General features: G+C 41.1%; 1 protein-coding gene across 1 annotated transcript; it reads right to left on the reverse strand.

The window, feature by feature from the left end:
• Window positions 1-146: 146 nt before the first annotated feature.
• LOC103404974 (protein IQ-DOMAIN 33-like) lies at window positions 147-2,973 on the reverse strand. The gene is made up of 6 exons (XM_008343935.4): window positions 2,328-2,973; window positions 1,879-2,238; window positions 1,348-1,554; window positions 1,046-1,159; window positions 441-812; window positions 147-316 (listed from the first exon to the last, which is right to left on the reverse strand). The coding sequence occupies exons 1-6, from the start codon at window positions 2,397-2,399 to the stop codon at window positions 221-223; spliced, it is 1,221 nt and encodes a 406-aa protein (XP_008342157.2). The 5' UTR covers window positions 2,400-2,973; the 3' UTR covers window positions 147-220.
• Window positions 2,974-14,346: the final 11,373 nt, after the last annotated feature.

The following is a 14,346-nucleotide window of genomic DNA, read 5'->3' on the forward strand; positions in this document are numbered from 1 at the left end:
TCCCTTTTACTCTGTTTACCTTGTTCTGTGTTTCGTTTGTAACAGCGTCGTTGACAATGTTTTACCTAATTTGTCGTGTGTTTACGTTCCTTGGTTTCTTCGGAGAAGATGAGGTTCTTGGAATTGCATGTTTAAACTCACTCAGGTATCAAGCATCAGATTATATATAAGATATCAGATTATTTACTTGACAGAGATTCTACAGGGAAATCTGTGTTCATTAGAATGAAGTATTTCTGCACTTCCTTCTCCCCGTTTGCTTTTCGTTGCGCTCTTCATCTCTTTTGGGTTCCCTCGAACAATCCTTCTTGCTTACCTGTATCAATGTTGAAGCCAGTCATTGAATTGAACGCCGGAACTTAGTAATTTTGTTCTTCAAATATCGATCCTCTTTTGACAAGGTCAGTTCGGATCATAGCTTAAATGGGACAGATCCTTACCTTGGGATACTCTTTCCCACACTCGTAGCTTGGCATCGATTTTCGCCTTGATAGGCTTCTCGTAGCCTTGAATCTGGTCTTAGTTGGACTTAAGCCATCCTTCTCTTCTGCTGGTACCGGAAAGTTATCAAATAGGACACCGACTTCATTAGATCCGCAGCTCTCTTTTTCTTCACCTGCAACGTCGAAGAATCTCTTTCCGATGACAAATCGTTGGCTGCTGTGAATTGGTTCAACGTGGTTGCTTATATGACTTTCTGCGGGGGAGATTTCAGCAGGGCGGGTTGCCATCCACCGTTCTAGCCAGCTCCAACCCATGTTCTGTTCTGTGCCATCAGATGTGGTGTGCCTTTTCTTTGAGCAGATCCTTAGCTTCAAACAAATAATACCAAGTTAATTAGTTTCCAAAACCATAGGAGGAGCCTTAGAACCTCTTTCAGGGCAAAATCTTGGATGTAGTCGGTTATTTATCACTCTCTCTCTCTCTCTCTTAGTCACGTGGTTTCTCTTATCTCTCACGTCGCGTGAGAGAGAGAGAGAGAGAGAAGTGTTAATCACCGGTTGCACAATAGAATCCCGACTCTTTTAGGAATGAAGTTCAGTACCTGTTGTGAAAAGGCGTACGCCAGTGCTCTCTCCCGCCTAGTTGTTGCTTCCAATCTGTTCTGCATTCTCATTCTTGATATGTTGCTACTAACTGTGCTGGCATCCCATTCTTCCTGTAAGTTTTTACGAATGTCAATGATCATACGTGATTCAATCTCAACACGTGCGTAGATACATAAATAACTTGTAAAATCCGAGTTTGAATTCACTCTTAAATCTCAATGTGGTTTTACCACATTTTTTTTAGCATCACATAGTTCTAACATATAAGAAAGAACAGTAAGAGTTGTTTCTGATCTACCTTCAACTTTAGCGCCTGCACTCTAGCTTTCTCTTGTGTCCGGTGGTGAGCAGCCGAATTTTCTCCTTGAATCGAGTAAACTTGCACAGAATTTCCCGTTTGAACTTCTACCGACGTGCCTAGAGACTCCCTACTTGGACTTTCCGCTCCAGCAATAAGCTGCTGCTCACCATCCTTGGATATAACTCCTCCATTTCGACACCTAATCTGAAATCCAAGCACTCTAATAAATATTAGCCAGAATTCCGTGTGCAGTAACGCATATTTTCCTCAAAGTTATCAATGAATAACGAGTTAGCATTTTCGAAACAATTATGGGATGACTGAGTTTTCTCTCGTAACTTAAATTGTAACATAAACCTGCAGATCGTGGGCGTAGGCACATGACTAGAGCTGACATTGTCCATTCAAAAGAAAATTGTAACATAAATACCATCAAAGATCTTTGAATACTTGTAATTTCTGTTGAAATTAAACTTATTTTTTTCTACAAGATGAGCAAATTGAAGTAATCTGATAGTGTAAAATTACCCGAAAGCCTCTAAATGCTGACTGGATGATGGTTGCTGCATGCTCCTCAGACATTGTTTTGGAGACTGAAGATTCTGTCTTTGCCACTTCCACATCTACCTTAGTTGCTTCTCTTCTGGTGTTTCCCTTGTCTCTCAAGTCTTCTGGCATCGGTTGCATGACAGTTGCCTCGGATCTCCTAACCGAACTAGAATCTTCGTCTGCAACAGCTAAAACTGAATTGAACTGTGTGGTGGCAGTAGCCACGGAGCTCTTAACTGAAGCGGAATCATTCTCTGCCATGACTGAGTTATATTCATCCCCACACAGGTACGATCGAACCGAGCTCCATCTTCTCCTCTCTGTCACATTGCTCCTCACCTAAATGCCATCAAACAAAAACACGAATCACATTAATACATAACACAACTAACAGGAGAGGGTTGATGCATTGCATGGTGGCAACTCACATTGCTCTCATGTGTCCCGAAAGATCGGTTTCTCGAGAAAACACTCCTGACCAAACCTCCACTGATGCCCATCTCAACTCAGAAGCTCTAAGAAGATGCTCAAAAGACCGTTGCCAATTACATATATATGCTTCAGGAAAAGTTTGATTAGTGCACTGAGATTCTCACTCAGTTATACTACTAACCATAAGTAAGAATCAGTGTAAATTTGTTCATAAAGCAAAGAAATAAACCCGGGATTGGTATTAACACTCCGAAAAATCATCCTGCAATACTCTCTCCCTCATTTTCTTTACCGACGAGGAATGTAGGATTGACTTTTTTGGAGTGCTAATTAAACAGCTAATAAAAACTAATGCATTTTTAATTAGGAGAAAAGTACTTGTTAGATAGGATTAAATTAGAAGAATTGCAGAGAAGAGAAGGCTTTTAGAGCTGGATGGATCTGTACTTTAATCACAAAATAATAGAAGATGAAAAGTGAGAGATTAGATGATGAGGGGGGCAAGGTGTTTTTGCTTTTTCATCCACTTTTTGCACATGGGTTCAGCACTTTGGCCTCACTTAAAGCTTACTTGCTATTAGGGTTATGTCTTCCTTTCTGGTTACTTCTTATGCTCTTTTGTGGAGAAAAATATAGGATGTCATCTAACAATATCTACATCCACTTATCTGAGATATCTCACCTATCGTGTGATTTTAAAATATACTTCTTATAACATGTGATATAAGAATCACATGACTCTAACATATCACTCTATCTCACTCATTATACGACTTCTTATGTCCTCTTGTGGAGAGAAACTTGGTATACATACATAGGCGAAATATATCTCTATCACTTATCTCATTCATCACGTAACTTTGGATCATATCTCATTCACCACATGAATTATTATGTCCATTCGTAAAAAGATCTTTGAGTGTGACAAGAGTACATACCAAACACTGTCACTCATTGCATGACTTTTGTACCCCTGGACCAAATGAAAATCATGCCGACAACTTCAGGAACCGTTTGAGAGGCCAAAATCCAAAAAAATGTATTTCGGGATAGATATAAAATGTGTAGAGAAAAGGTGAAATACAACACTAATCTGTAGCAATTTAGTTCCTTGTGTGTTGTTGTGCTAGAAGAGGAAAATGAGCATTGGCTTTAGACAGATCCTTTTTTTTTTTTTTTTTTTTTGTGAGATTAAACTTTGGAATTTTTAAGTAACTTAGACAGATGCTTTCCCCTTTCAATCTTTACCATCAAGTTTTTGCTGCTTAAAACCGGGACGAACTTCTACATTCCGGCGTCAGTTTCTCCGTCTTTGTCAAGAAGAACTTGCACGTTATGAGTTCATACCAAAATCGGTAGATGAGGAGATAAATAGAGAGGGGACGATGAAGAGATAAAAATGGGAGATACTGGCACCAGAATAAGAAAGTATTTTTCATAAAAACAGGTATGTGATCTAAAAGGGAGTTTTAACGAAATATTCTCGGTACTGTTCATTTTAACGAAAAATGATATTTTTACTCTAAAAAATCACTCAAAATACTATTTACTTACAATACATTTTTGTTATTTTAATTAAAACTCAAAAATTTTAAAGCTTTTTCATTAATTTTCTTATAATTAAATCCAATGTCATCAGCTCAATCTGGTGGTCCTGAACTCCTGATCAGGCACTTTTCCCTTCAGATAATGATTCTTTCAGTACATATGTTTTGCCATTAGGATTGTTGGATTATAAATAGACTGTGGCACATGCTCTGCACTAAAGACAGTCATCATGGGACTGACATGGTGCCCTAATAAGTTAACAAGAAAAAAATCTAGCAACACCAAAAACATGAAAAAAATTAATTTATTTTATAGTTTAATTAGACCATCTCCAACCCTTGGGCTAAAAGCCAAATTTTTTAGCCCGGAAAATTTGGCTTTTAGCCCAGAAACATCTTTTCTGCTCCAACCCTTCTAGCCTAAAATTTTAGCCCGGAATTATTAAAGAATGAACTTAGGCTAATTTTTTTTCTTAAATCAATTTTTTTTTAAATAAATAAATATGTAGATTATTGTAAATTAATTTTATGAACATTTTAATCTAAAAAAATTTAAATTCCGATAAACATTTGGCATTTTGTCCAGGGGAAAGCTGGGGGGGGTATTTGGCCCAGAAATAACATTTGACATTTAGCCTAAAATTTTAACATGAGTTGGAGAGTGTTTGGGGGGGGTAATTTGGCTTTTAACCCAGGTTTGGAGATGGTCTTATGAAATGATGTAACAAATAATATCACAATGTTCAGATTATTAAAAACTAAAAGTGGGTGACTAGCTTAAAGTGTGTTTTTATACGTCAAATGACATTCTACAGGAGTTAAAAAAAAAAGAATTGGAAAATTTGGATAACTAGCCATATTTTGTACCATGAAATGATTTTTAGCCTACTTTTTATTTTTCTTACAAATTTAACCAAAAATCCATACAAAAGTTCTAAATTGCCCCCTCTCTTCTCCCTTGTCTCTTCCCCCTTTTTCCTAGCTCCCACACAACCCGTCTCTTCTCCCAAATCCACCACCATTGCCGAACCCGCTACTACTTATGCCAATCTCAGGTATTGAATTATGGACTGCAAACTCTTTCATCCTCCCATCTTCCTTATATGGCCTTACGACCACTCTTTAACATTCATGGATATCACAAAAACCTTCTTTTTCGAAAGCCCGTATTCGATTATTTAAAATCGGATTTGCAACATCTTGATAAGCCTGGGAAAGCCTACTATGTAGTAAGGTCGATTTATGTGATAAAGGAAACATATGCTTACATTGCTATCACCAGACAATAGTGGGGCAATCTTCTTGCTACTTCTTTTGTTTTTTCTATATATTTTTTCATTCCGACACACATATTACCTTGCATTAGTTTTGAGAGACTAACTGGATTTGGGAGAAGAAACGGTATGAGTGGTGGGGCTATGGCGGACTGGTGGGAGTCGAAGAGAGGGGGAAGAGAGTTAAGATACAAAGGAGAAGGGAGGGGCAATGTAGAACTTTTGCATGCATTTTTGGTTAAATTTGTAAGAATAATAAAAAGTAGGCTAAAAATCATCTTGTGGTACAAAATATGGCTAGTTATCCAAATTCCCCAAAAGAATTAGACAATTGTTTTATCTAGATTTTAAAAGGGAAAATTTGAAAAAATAACTAAAATTTGGATTTCAAACAAAATTATAGCTATCCTTTGAGATTTGTAATAATTATAACCAAAAGTTGATATGAAAGTACCAATATATCCTTACATAATACAACAACAACAACAACAAAGCCTTTTCCCACTAAGTGGGGTCGGCTATATGAATCCTAGAACGTCATTGCGCTCGGTTTTGTGTCATGTCCTCCGTTAGATCCAAGTACTCTAAGCCTTTTCTTAGAGTCTCTTCCAAAGTTTTCCTAGGTCTTCCTCTACCCCTTCGGCCCTGAACCTCTGTCCCGTAGTCACATCTTCGAACCGGAGCGTCAGTCGGCCTTCTTTGCACATGTCCAAATCACCGGAACCGATTTTCTCTAATCTTTCCTTCAATTTCGGCTACTCCTACTTTACCTCGGATATCCTCATTCTCAATCTTATCCTTTTTCGTGTGCCCACACATCCCACGAAGCATCCTCATCTCCCCTACACCCATTTTGTGTACGTGTTGATGTTTCACCGCCCAAACATTCTGTGCCATACAACATCGCTGGCCTTATTGTCGTCCTATAAAATTTTCCCTTGAGCTTCAGTGGCCTACGACGGTCACACAACACGACGGATGCACTCTTACACTTCATCCATCCAGCTCGTATTCTATGGTTGAGATCTCCATCTAATTCTCCGTTCTCTTGCAAGATAGATCCTAGGTAGCGAAAACGGTCGCTTTTTGTGATCTTCGCTAGATTGCTCCGGTCATTAGTGTGGATAAGTATATAAATGGATAGAGATAGGAAAGCAAACACATGATGTACGTGGTTCACCCAGATTGGCTACGTCCACGGAATAGAAGAGTTCTCATTAATTGTGAAGGGTTTACACAAGTACATAGGTTCAAGCTCTCCTTTAGTGAGTACAAGTGAATGATTTAGTACAAATGACATTAGAGTACAAATGACATTAGGAAATATTGTGGGAGAATGATCTCGTAATCACGAAACTTCTAAGTATCGGAGTGTGGTATCATCTTGACTTGCCTTATCTGTCTCATAGGTAGATGTGGCAGCTTCTCTGGAAGTACTCTTCCTCCATCCAGGGGTGGTATCTTTAACTGGTGGAGATGCACAAGGTAATGTATCAATTTCACTTGAAGCTTACTTGTAGTTTCAGGCTTGGTCAAGCGCGATACAAACCATGTAGTAGGAGTCCCCCAAGTCGCCGAGCTAGGGGATCTGCTGAAAGAGGTGACAGACAAGGTAAGCAATCAGAGCTCCGGCTGATTGTTCACCTTCTCCCCATCTTGCAGCAGCATGAAGGATAAAGAGAAGAAAAATGAGAAGAGATGATATGAGATACTTTTGCTTTTGAAGAAGTAACTTTCCACAGGCTTATTCTTGAACTGAGCTAGAGGGTTTTCTGGTTTCCTCCAGAGTATAAGGCCGACTGAAGAATTTGAGGGTCAAAACAAGTCCATCAAATCTAGAGTACGTTCGACCCTGCTGATATGGGATACTTTTGCTTTTGACAGAGTAATGGATGTATCGGCACGTGTGCTGTTACGCTTGTCTCCACATGCTTCCTTGTATCCTTCGTACTTGCCCTATCTGTTCCTCAAGCAGATGCGGTATCTTCCCTGGAAACATAAGATGTTGAAGATGAGTACTCGAGAGCAATGCCAGGTAAGTAATCAGGTAAGGGGTTCCAGGCAGTCAGTTCCTGGCTGGGAGCTTGATTTCAAGTGCTGACTGATTGCTCTCTTTCTCCTTGTCTTGCAGGTAAAAACAAGGCCAAAGGAAAAGACAGGGAAAAAGCATGATATGGGATACTCTTGCTTTTAACCCTGATGATATGAGATATTCTTGCTCTAGTATAGCTTGTTTGCAGAGGTATTATCGGGGGGAAAGAAAGCTGAATATTTCGAAAGGCTTCGTTGGGAGTGCCCTCTCAGATATGAGGAAGGGTTGAGCATTTTTGCAGGTCTGCCTGTCCGTTGGGGATGGAGGTCGACATATATAGGAGTCTCCCTAACAACAAGTAGTAATGATATTCCTTTACCCTGCTTGGTCATAGCACGGTAGTGGGAGCTGCCAGCTTCACATGTTTTAACTCTGTCAGAGCATTTTGAAAAAGTGGTATGTGGTATCTGGCTCTCGAGATTCGGAGAACGATGCTTCTTCGATTTTTGAGAAAGCAATCATGCTGGGGGTCTGGCTCTCGAGATTCGGGGAGCAGTGTCTCTTCGATTTTTGAGAAAGTAATCATGTTGGGAGTCTGGCTCTCGAGATTCGGAGGGCGGTGCCTCTTCGATTTTGGAATAAGCAATCTTGTTGAGAGTGTTTTCTCGGATGTGAGTAAAGGTTGGGCATGTTTGCTAGTCTACCTTGCCACGAAGCACGGAGGTTGACACACAGGGACTTTCCAATTATCCAGCAGTGGTACTGTTCCTTTACCCTTGTGGGTAATAATATGGTAGCTAGACCTTCAAAATTTATGTGTCTAAACTTTGTTAGTGCTGTTTCTTTGCTATTCTTTTACCTTTCTTGGTCAGAGCAATGTAGTGGGAGCTGCAAGCTTCACGTGCTCAACTTTGGCAAAGTTATCTGTGGTACCCATGAGCTATTGTTGCGTGTGGGAAGTGGGTGATTGAACAGTAAGATTCATGTGCTTTCTACTTCACCAGAAGTCTTCGACAGAATGCCCATAATTTCCGCAAAGCTAAGTGTGCGTGTGACAGGTGCTGGCAAGGCTAGAAAAGTAGGTGCCTCTTCGATTTCTGAGATCGGCCCTCGTGGTCTCTGAGCAGCCCAGCTTTTGAGAAAGCGAGCGCCTCTTCGATTGATTCGGAGAACGATGCCTCTTCGATTTTTGAGAAAGCAATCATGCTGGGGGTCTGGCTCTCGAGATTCGGGGAGCAGTGTCTCTTCGATTTTTGAGAAAGTAATCATGTTGGGAGTCTGGCTCTCGAGATTCGGAGGGCGGTGCCTCTTCGATTTTGGAGCAAGCAATCTTGTTGGGAGTGTTTTCTCGCATGTGAGTAAAGGTTGGGCATGTTTGCTAGTCTACTTTGCCACGAAGCACAGAGGTTGACACACAGGGACTTTCCAAATATCCAGCAATGGTACTGTTCCTTTACCCTCTCTTTGATTTTTGAGAAAGTAGTCATGTTGGGAGTCTGGCTCTCGAGATTCGGAGGACGGTGCCTCTTCGATTTTGGAGCAAGCAATCTTATTGGGAGTGTTTTCTCGAATGTGAGTAAAGGTTGGGCATGTTTGCTAGTCTACCTTGCCACGAGGCACAGAGGTTGACACACAGGGACTTTCCAATTATCCAGCAGTGGTACTGTTCCTTTACCCTTGTGGGTAATAATATGGTAGCTAGACCTTCAAAATTTATGGGTCTAAACTTTGTTAGTGCTGTTTCTTTACTATTCTTTTACCCTTCTTGGTCAGAGCGATGTAGTGGGAGCTGCAAGCTTCACGTGCTCAACTTTGGCAGAGAACTTTGGCAAAGTTATCTGTGGTGCCCATGAGCTATTGTTGCGTGTGGGAAGTGGGTGATTGGACAGTAAGATTCATGTGTTTTCTACTTCCCCAGAAGTCTTCGACAGAATACCCATAATTTTCGCAAAGCTGAGTGTGCGTGTGACAGGTGCTGACAAGGCTGGAAAAGTAGGTGTCTCTTCAATTTCTGAGATCGGCCCTCGTGGTCTCTGAGGAGCCCAGCTTTTGAGAAAGCGAGCGCCTCTTCGATTTCTGAGATCGGCTTTCGTGATCTTTGAGCAGCCCAACTTTTGAGAAAGCAAACATCTCTTCGATTTATGAGATCAACCCTCGTGGTCTCTAAGCAGCCCAGCTTTTGAGAAAGCAAACGCCTCTTCGATTTTTGAGCAGGCGCCTCTTCGATGTCTGAGGCTCCGTCGAGTGCAGCTTTTTATAGGGGCTGGCATTAAGTTCCAAAGCACACTTGAATCTCCACCAGTAGAAGCTCCATTCTTGCACTTCTAAGATCTTGATTTGTCCGACCTCTTCTCTCTTCAACACATTTGAAAATGTCTGGCCCCTCCGACCGTCGTTTTGACTTGAACCTTGTTGAAGAGGCAGCCCCGCCTTCTCTAGACAACATATGGCGCCCATCCTTCGTCTCCCCTACTGGTCCTCTTACCGTTGGGGATTCCGTGATGAAGAATGATATGACCGCTGCGGTGGTGGCCAGGAACCTTCTCACTCCCAAAGATAACAGACTACTTTCCAAACGGTCTGATGAGTTAGCTGTTAAGGATTCGCTGGCTCTCAGTGTTCAGTGTGCAGGTTCTGTGTCTAATATGGCCCAACGCCTATTTGCTCGAACCCGCCAAGTTGAATCATTGGCGGCCGAAGTGATGAGTCTCAAACAGAAGATTAGAAGGCTCAAGCATGAGAATAAACAGTTGCATCGGCTCGCACATGACTATGCTACAAACATGAAGAGGAAGCTTGACCAGATGAAGGAAACTGATGGTCAGGTTTTACTTGATCATCAGAGATTTGTAGGTTTGTTCCAAAGGCATTTATTGCATTCGTCTTCTGGGGCTGTACCGCGTAATGGAGCTCCAAATGATCAACCTCTGATGCCTCCTCCTTCTAGGGTTCTGTCCAGTACTGAGGCTCCGAATGATCCCCCTCCGATGCCTTCTCTTTCTGGGGCTCTACCGACTGCTGAGACTTCTCCTAAGCAACCTTTGTGAAGGCTCCATCTTGTTTGTTTATTTTGACTCATGTATATGTACATATTTGTAGCTTATCGGGGATATCAATAAATAAGCTTTCCTTCATTTCAACGTATTGTGTTAAATACACCAAAGCCTTCTTCGCTAAGTTCTTTGAATTTTCTTTTGTTGAAGCTTGTATGTTGAAGCTTTCTGAGTGGAGCATGTAGGTTGGGGTAGTGTTCCCTTAATTTTCCGAGTGAGGAAAACTTCTTGGTTGGAGACTTGGAAAATCCAAGTCACTGAGTGGGATCGGCTATATGAATCTTAGAACGCCATTGTGCTCGGTCCTGTGTCATGTCCTTCGTTAGATCCAAGTACTCTAAGTCTTTTCTTAGAGTCTCTTCCAAAGTTTTCCTAGGTCTTCCTCTACCCCTTCGACCCTGAACCTCTGTCCCATAGTCGCATCTTCTAATCGGAGCGTCAGTAGGCCTTCTTTGCACATGTCCAAACCACCGTAACCGATTTTCTCTCATCTTTCCTTCAATTTCGGCTACTTCTACTTTACCTCGGATATCCTCATTCCTAATCTTATCCTTTCTCGTGTGCCCACACATCCAACGAAGCATCCTCATCTCCGCTACACCCATTTTGTGTACGTGTTGATGCTTCACTGCCCAACATTCTGTGCCATACAGCATCGCCGGCCTTATTGCCGTCCTATAAAATTTTCCCTTGAGCTTCAGTGGCATACGGCGGTCACACAACACGCCAGATGCACTCTTCCACTTCATCCATCCAGCTTGTATTCTATGGTTGAGATCTCCATCTAATTCTCCGTTCTTTTGCAAGATAGATCCTAGGTAACGAAAACGGTCGCTCTTTGGTATTTCTTGATCTCCGATCCTCACCTCTAACTCGTTTTGGCCTCCATTTGCACTGAACTTGCACTCCATATATTCTGTCTTTGATCGGCTTAGGCGAAGACCTTTAGATTCCAACACTTCTCTCCAAAGGTTAAACTTTGCATTTACCCCTTCCTGAGTTTCATCTATCAACACTATATCGTCTGCGAAAAGCATACACCAAGGAAGATCATCTTGAATATGTCCTGTTAACTCATCCATTACCAACGCAAAAAGGTAAGGACTTAAGGATGAGCCTTGATGTAATCCTACAGTTATGGGAAAGCTTTCGGTTTGTCCTTCATGAGTTCTTACGGCAGTCTTTGCTCCTTCATACATATCCTTTATAGCTTGAATATATGCTACTCGTACTCCTTTCTTTTCTAAAATCCTCCACAGAATGTCTCTTGGGACCCTATCATACGCTTTTTCCAAATCTATAAAGGCCATGTGTAAATCCTTTTTCCCATCTCTATATCTTTCCATCAATCTTCGTAAGAGATAGATTGCCTCCATGGTTGAGCGCCCTGGCATGAACCCGAATTGGTTGTCCGAAACCCGTGTCTCTTGCCTCAATCTATGCTCAATGACTCTCTCCCAGAGCTTCATTGTATGACTCATTAACTTAATACCCCTATAGTTCATGCAATTTTGTACGTCGCCCTTATTCTTGTAGATAGGCACCAAAGTGCTCGTTCGCCACTCATTTGGCATCTTCTTCGTTTTCAAAATCCTATTGAAAAGGTCAGTGAGCCATGTTATACTTGTCTCTCCCAAAACTTTCCACACTTCGATTGGTATATCGTCTGGGCCTATTGCTTTTCTATGCTTCATCTTCTTCAAAGCTACAACCACTTCTTCCTTCCGGATTCGACGATAAAAAGAGTAGTTTCTACACTCTTCTGAGTTACTCAACTCCCCTAAAGAAGCACTCCTTTCATGTCATTCATTGAAAAGATTATGAAAATAACCTCTCCATCTGTCTTTAACCGCGTTCTCTGTAGCAAGAACCTTTCCATCCTCATCCTTGATGCACCTCACTTGGTTTAGGTCCCTTGTCTTCTTTTCCCTTGCTCTAGCTAGTTTATAGATATCCAACTCTCATTCTTTGGTATCTAGTCGTTTATACATATCGTCGTAAGCCGCTAACTTAGCTTCTCTGACAGCTTTCTTCGCCTCTTGCTTCGCTTTTCTATACCTTTCACCATTTTCATCGGTCCTCTCCTTGTATAAGGCTTTACAACATTCTTTCTTAGCCTTCACCTTTGTTTGTACCTCCTCATTCCACCACCAAGATTCCTTTTGGTGTGGGGCAAAGCCCTTGGACTCTCCTAATACCTCTTTTGCTACTTTTCGGATACAACTAGCCATGGAATCCCACATTTGGCTAGCTTCCCCCTCTCTATCCCACACACATTGGGTGATTACCTTCTCTTTGAAAATGGCTTGTTTTTCTTCTTTTAGATTCCACCATCTAGTCCTTGGGCACTTCCAAGTCTTGTTCTTTTGTCTCACTCTTTTGATATGTACATCCATCACCAACAAGCGATGTTGATTAGCCACGCTCTCTCCTGGTATAACTTTGCAATCCTTACAAGTTATACGATCCCCTTTCCTCATTAGAAGAAAATTTATTTGTGTTTTTGACGACCCACTCTTGTAGGTGATCACATGTTTTTCTCTCTTCTTAAAAAAGGTGTTGGCTAAGAAGAGATCATATGCCATTGCAAAATCCAAGATAGCTTCCCCATCCTCGTTTCTCTCCCCAAAACCATGGCCACCATGAAAACCTCCATAGTTGCCTGTCTCCCTGCCCACGTGTCCATTTAAATCTCCTCCTATAAATAACTTCTCCGTCTGAGCAATTCCTTGCACCAAGTCTCCAAGGTCTTCCCAAAAATTCTCCTTCGAACTCGTATCCAACCCTACTTGAGGTGCGTACGCACTAATCACATTGATAAGTTCTTGTCCTATTACAATCTTGATTGCCATGATTCTATCTCCTACCCTCTTGACATCTACAACATCTTGTGTCAAGGTCTTGTCCACGATGATGCCAACACCGTTTCTCGTTCTATTTGTGCCCGAATACCAAAGTTTAAACCCTGAGTTTTCTAGATCCTTTGCCTTACTACCAACCCACTTAGTTTCTTGTAGGCACATAATATTTATCCTTCTCCTCACCATAACTTCCGCTACTTCCATAGATTTTCCCGTTAAGGTTCCTATATTCCACGTTCCTAAACGCATTTTGCTCTCTTGAACTCTACCCTTCTATCCTAGCTTCTTCACCCTCCCCCGTCTAATAGGATCAAAGTACTTCTTTTGTGTGTCCCGTGTAAAGTTGATAGGAGCATATGCCCCCAAACAACTTTGAGTGGAGTCGTTCGAAAAGAAGTTTCTACGGCCCCCTTGCTCATTTAACTTACATAATAATTGTATCAAAATAAAAACTTAGAAAATGGATATTTAAATCTATTTCCACTGCAAGTTCAAAGACAAAACATACCAAAATCATATAATGCAGAAGAGGAATGGCAAATAAAAAATGATACTAAATTCGAAATCGACAAAACCCAGCTTATAGAGAATCATCTTCTTTTTTATGCTAGTTAGATGCCCCAAACTTGTAAAAAAAAAAATAATTGTGAAATGTAAACAAATCAATGTGTGTGGTGGGGTGGTGTCGCAGTAAATCTATGTGGACATGCTCTCCAAGAGGTATCAGACATGAGTGTTCACAAGTTGGAGCAATCTTCCTCAGTGGTCCACGAGGCATTCGCAGAAACAAATGATGTTCGATAGGTGTTGCCGGAGAAATGACTCGATGTGAACTGGATGTGCTTGTGCGATGTCAATGAAAATGCTGCTAGCACAAACATAACCCTCTCACTAGGCAAACACGAAACGAGGAGAGGAAACCATGCCCAGAAAACTAGGATACCCATGATGTTCAATCCTTTGTTCGGGACATTCTGCCTTGAAAACATGAGCAAGATGTCTGGACAAACAAATTAACCCTCCCCACCATCTTAACCAGATAACAAGTTTTGTTTATCACGCACAAATCAAACTGAGAAAATCCTTGTGTTTGAGTTCTTTTGGATTTGTATTCAAACACTCTCCTTATCTCTCAATTTCTATTTTAAGGGTATATTAGTATTTTTATATCAATTTTTTGTTATAATTATCATAAACTTAAAATTGTGGCTATAATTCTAAATGGGATCTAAATTTTGGTTATTTTTT

The sequence above is a fragment of the Malus domestica genome, chromosome 17 (assembly GCF_042453785.1).
Source record: "Malus domestica chromosome 17, GDT2T_hap1".
NCBI classification, from domain to species: domain Eukaryota; kingdom Viridiplantae; phylum Streptophyta; class Magnoliopsida; order Rosales; family Rosaceae; genus Malus; species Malus domestica.